The 5,533-nt window shown below is 33.4% G+C and overlaps 1 protein-coding gene across 1 annotated transcript; it reads left to right on the forward strand.

Moving 5' to 3' along the window:
• Positions 1 to 1,391: 1,391 nt before the first annotated feature.
• LOC131928872 (toll-like receptor 13) lies at positions 1,392 to 5,093 on the forward strand. Its single transcript, XM_059285021.1, has one exon. The coding sequence runs from the start codon at positions 1,410 to 1,412 to the stop codon at positions 4,005 to 4,007; it is 2,598 nt and encodes an 865-aa protein (XP_059141004.1). The 5' UTR covers positions 1,392 to 1,409; the 3' UTR covers positions 4,008 to 5,093.
• The last annotated feature ends 440 nt before the right edge of the window (positions 5,094 to 5,533 follow it).

Genomic DNA, 5,533 nt, shown 5'->3' on the forward strand with positions numbered 1-5,533 from the left:
AACTGTATTTATTAACGAATTGGGGGAGAGGTGGGGTGCTAAATATACATCCATAGTTATCCTGAGATCTGAGTATATTAGATATCAGAAAATCTACACCCCTCAGCCCCCCCCCCCCTTCTAATGTAAAGTTGCCTTTCAGTCAATTTCTTTTTTCGGTGTCTTCGAACGACTACGCTTTTTATCCGCTATAACATATCGAGTTATATGGGTGTTGTGGTAAGGGAGGGGGTAGTACTAGAAGACAGAACGTAATACAAAACAAGAAATCGTTTACCGACACTAACGACTAGGAAAATCGTAAATCGCCCTTACACTTGTACAGTTCAATGCGCTGAATGATAATCGTCGCGTCGCTTGGTGAAAAGTGTTGATAAATCAGTTGCGACATGTTGCCAACTGTTCAAAAGAATACAGCTAGAGCAACGCCTATCCGGGACCGTTCCTTAACATGTTTTCACTTCTACACTGCGGTTCAATAAAACTTTCTAGGTAGTTGACGTTCCTGTAACGATCAGTCACTAGTCAACTAACGAGTCCAGAAAGTGAAACTGTTTCTAAATGATTCGTTGTTATCGCTATTAGAATGTCTGGGGACAGAAGAAAAGCCACACAATGTAAGACTGATTGATATTAGACATTCTGTATGCCATAGGTGAGATTTTACTTTAAAAACTCGTTCATTTAATCAGTTATTTCTCGCTGTGAAGACGCCGTGTAAGCTTTCACGTGTTGAACCGGTAATTTTTTTATCTGACGTAATATTACACATCTTAATTGTAGTGTTGCACGAGATTTGCTCCAGAATCCCAAATCTCATCACGTTTTGCGCTTTATACACAGTCGACTCCGATTTCAGCCTGCTGTTCTTTCTGAATATGCTTCCATGATTTACAGGCCCAACCACGAAAGCCTATCATCAGTGTTTCTTCCAAACTTTTTTCAACGAGGGGGAGGGGGGGGGGGGGGGCGGACGCCGGTAAAAGTATATGGTTTCTATAAAAATTCCATTTCTTTCGGGGGGAAGAAGATTTTCTTCGACCCCCCCCCCCCCCCCCCCCGAAGAGACGCCTGGAAGAAACTCTGACTATTATATATATATATATATATATATATATATATATATATATATATATATATATATATATATATATATATATATATATATATATATATATATATATATGTGTGTGTGTGTGTGTGTGTGTGTGTGTGTGTATAATTTAATGTTAAAATTGAATCCAACACGAACGCATTGTCTCATATAAATGAAAATTTAAAAGTTCTAATTTCCTTTAACCCTTTCGAAAAACACTCTCAGCGCGCAGCCAACGCGGTTGGTATTAATAAAATGAGAAATACTTTATTTTTTATTGAAACAGATTTCTAGACGGGAATAAACCACCAGGATGAATCAAATGTTTGCAACATTGATACTATTTGTGCTCTTCTGTGTAAGAGAGCTACAAGCAGAAAGTACCAGACAGTTTCAGACGTACCACGACAGTACAGGTCCAACGTTCAAATTGACAAACACACCCTGTCAGCAAACAAATAACATACTGGACGTCATCATAAACTGTACCCGGGTTTCATTGGATCGTGTTAATTCAAGTTGGTTTCCTCTAAATACAACCGTTATTTACTTGGATTACAATCTTTTGACTGAAATAAAAAACGAAACGTTTAAAAACTTAACACAGTTACGTTTTTTAAGTATAAGGTATAATAAAATATACAAGATACATACAAATGCATTTTCTGGCCTTACGAATCTGGAAGTCCTAAACCTAGAGTATAATGCTCTGGAGTTTGATAACAACAGCTATCCAGACGGCATATTTTCTGTACTCATTAACTTAAAGGAACTCTATCTGAGACAAGACACAAATTACATCAAGAGTGAATACCCTTCATGTTTTCTTTGTCCACTAACAAATTTGACCACTCTGTCTATAGACAGTATAGGAGAAACGGTCAACTTAGGACCAGAGTTTAAAAAACTTGGTAAACTCACACATTTTGTTTTGAATGTTTGTTCCAATTCTATTTCTGAAAGCGCGTTTAAAAATTTAAATCATTTAACGGACTTAACAATAGATGGCTCGGATACCTTTTCTAATTTTAGCAATACGGCCCTCGCCTATTTACCTTTGTTAGATAGCTTTACGCTCATGTCTACAAATTTACGAAAAAAAGAAGCCTTACATAGCCTCAAACCACTAGTAGGAAGAAATATGACTTCGATCAGATTTTTAAGAGTTATTTTAGGTTCCCATTCAAAATATTCTAGTTATACATTGCAAGAATGTGTGCTTGATTTAGATAAAACGAAGTATCTAATCCAAATTTGTGTCCGTAGTTTTGAGTTCAGTTATTCCAATCTAATTATTCTTGATCAGAATGCTTTAATTAGTACAACATGGAGTTCGTGTTTAGAATATTTGAACTTATCTCATAATATGTGGATTGGAAATAACATAGCGTTTATTAGATTATTCACTTTGAGAAGGTTAGAGAATATCTACGTCGATAGAAATTTCTACGGACCTACCACACCACGTAAGTTTGAAATATCTGACTACTATCTTTCTGAAAATAAACATCTACACCAGTTAAAGTCCAAGGAAACGGAAAATATAATTTGTTATGAAACGGATGTTAAGAGAAAAAACAAGACGAAATTTAAAGGTCTTATATTTTATGGATCAAAATCATTGAAATATCTTAACGTCAGAAAATCGATTGACAGCGCTAGATTAAATATTAATATCTCGTTTGTTGGGATGGAAAATCTAGAATACCTTGATTTCACTGATAACGGATTTAAGGCCGCTTCAGGAAAATTTGAAGGTTTAACAAAACTTAAAACAATATTAGCTTCAGGAAACCAATTATCAGATTTTTCTCCAACATTTTTAGATTCAGTCCCAAATGTCGAAAATTTAGCTTTGGCAAATTCTAAATTTGACTTAAATAGTTTTCAATCTAACAGCTCAAGAATTTTTCTGAATTTAAAATCGCTGAAGCGTCTAGATTTATCTTTAAATTCTCTGAGTTTTCTCGCACCAAACACTTTTTCTACTAACCCTAACCTGACAGAACTTTATCTGGTAACCAACAGGTTTACTGAAATTCCTTTCAATCTTAAGCTGACACCAAACTTGCGTGTACTTGACCTTAGGGAAAATGCTATTTCGACATTTGAGGAAGACATAACATTTGGACTTGATGAATTGGCTCAGAAAAATGGAAAATTCATACTGCGCTTAGCAGGAAACGATTTATTATGTGCCTGTGTGAATTTCTTTTTCGTCAAGTGGATTCTTACAACAAATGTAGAAATAGATTTTGATTCTAATTTGTTGTGTGTCAACGAATCTGGTTTGTATTCTCATCTAGATAAACATTTGAATATTGGTACGTTTTGGCGTCAGTGTATGGGTCAGCAATATCTTTATTTCTCTGTTGTTATTTTGTGCGTCATCGCTATAATATTTTTGTTGTCTTTTGTCGTCATGCGGTGTAAGCTATACATTGTAGCTTATGTTGCTCAAATACTTGGCACTGTACCACGTAGGAGATTAACAGATTTTCAAAACCACGTATTTATAGTTTCATCTCCCAACGAAAATTTTGTTACAGTTTTAGGCAACTACTTAAAGCAAACTTTTTTTCTGAACACTCGAGACTCCAGAGATCTTGAGCCAGGACGTCCAGAATATGAAGATTTGTTTGCTGAGATCAACGTCACCTGGCGTGTAATTCTAGTTGTAACTGTTGAGTTTTTTCACGACAATAATTTCCAGTTGCTCTACACCCTGGTGTTGAACAGTATGTCACATGACAACCCGGGAAAGGTGCTTCTGCTTTATGAAAGAAACGTACAGCTAAATGTGGATTTAATTAACGCGATTGGGGAAGATAATATCCTCGAAGTTCCATTATGGCAGATGACACCAAATATGGATGAGTTTTTGTATGATAGAATTTTTATTGATTGTTGATGTGTGATCAGTAACAGGAAGACTATGTATATTAAAATGTGACATTAATTTTTTAGGATAAAATAGGATTATTAATGCAATATAGTATACTAAAACTTGTCATTAAATCTGTGTTCGAAAGTTCATAATAACAAATACATGATAACTAAAGCTTTGAAATTATAATTCCCCATATTTTCTGGTTTAAATGTGATGGATAAATGTGTGAAAAAACGTATTGTCTTTTGTGCATAGTATACATTTTTTGGAAGCGACTATTAAAGGTTCACAGCGTTGCTGTTTTAAAATTTTAATTTATTTCCTCTCTGCTTTAAAAGTCTACTAAGAAATGGAAGTACACTGTTTTGTGCAGAAATTAGCGCAATTTCGAATTATTTTTGCGTGAATGAAGTCTTTCTGTATGACCACAGTTTTATGATCAACTTCAACATTTTCTTTAATAAAAGCTTGGTCTCTCATGATATCTCTTATTTCACATTCTTATCATCTCTTCTATGAAGTATGTCAACATAAGGGTACCCCATAACTTTATCTTAGGTCCATTCCTCTTTTATTCATAAATAATAAATGATCTTCCATAGCATATTGAGGTTGGTCAGTGGGAAATGTTTGCTGACGATAATTCTTTGCATGTTTTTGTGAACTGCATTCAACCATTTTAGTGCCAGCTACAAAGAATGAACGCCAACTTGTCAACTGTACAAGAATAAACAAAACGCAACTTCACTCCAATAAAACAATGCTCATTACTACACATCAGGAACGTCAAGATCTTCCATCTACTTCATTACATATTACTATAGAAAATAAAATACGCGAACAGGTTACCAGCTATAAAAGAATGGGGCTGATAATAGATCACAACCTTACCTTGTGCAAACATATGCATACTCTAAAAATGTCCTTATTAAAGGCTACGTTTTAATTAGATAGGATAAACAATTTTGTCTATTATCAGAGCACTTGATTTTTACTAAGCTTTCATATAGTCTGTGAGGTTATGCTTCTATCTTATGGAGTGGCAGCTACATAACAATACATCATCCTCTTTTAACCTACCAAACAAAGGACATAAGACTGGTGACTGGCTTACCAATAGTCTAGATTATTCCTTAAAATATTATATTCTTCGTGTGAGGAAAAAATAATATATACTAAAACAGCTTTTCTATACAAAATGTTTCATGAATCAGCTCATTTGAACTTATCTGACATATTTTCTTACAATAATTATAATTGTAATTATAATCATTATTATTATTATGAACATTATTATTACTATTATCATTATAATACTATTCTTATTCTTCTTCTTCTTCTTCTTATTATTATTATTTTTAGTAGTAGTAGTAGTAATAGTAGAAGTAGTAGTATTAGTAGAAGTAGTAGTGGTAGTATGTTATCATTATTATCATATTCTTATTTTTATTAAAATTATTCTTATTATATTTTTATTACTTTTATTATTATTATTATTATTATATTGTCATTATTATTATTTTCTTATTATTTCTAATATTATTATT

The sequence above is a fragment of the Physella acuta genome, unplaced genomic scaffold (genome assembly GCF_028476545.2).
Source record: "Physella acuta isolate Inbredline_101_S28 unplaced genomic scaffold, ASM2847654v3 ptg001559l, whole genome shotgun sequence".
Taxonomy (NCBI): domain Eukaryota; kingdom Metazoa; phylum Mollusca; class Gastropoda; family Physidae; genus Physella; species Physella acuta.

Excerpts from the sequence above, each read along its gene's own strand:
- LOC131928872 (XM_059285021.1), top strand. The coding sequence starts at position 1,410 with ATGAATCAAATGTTTGCAACATTGATACTATTTGTGCTCTTCTGTGTA.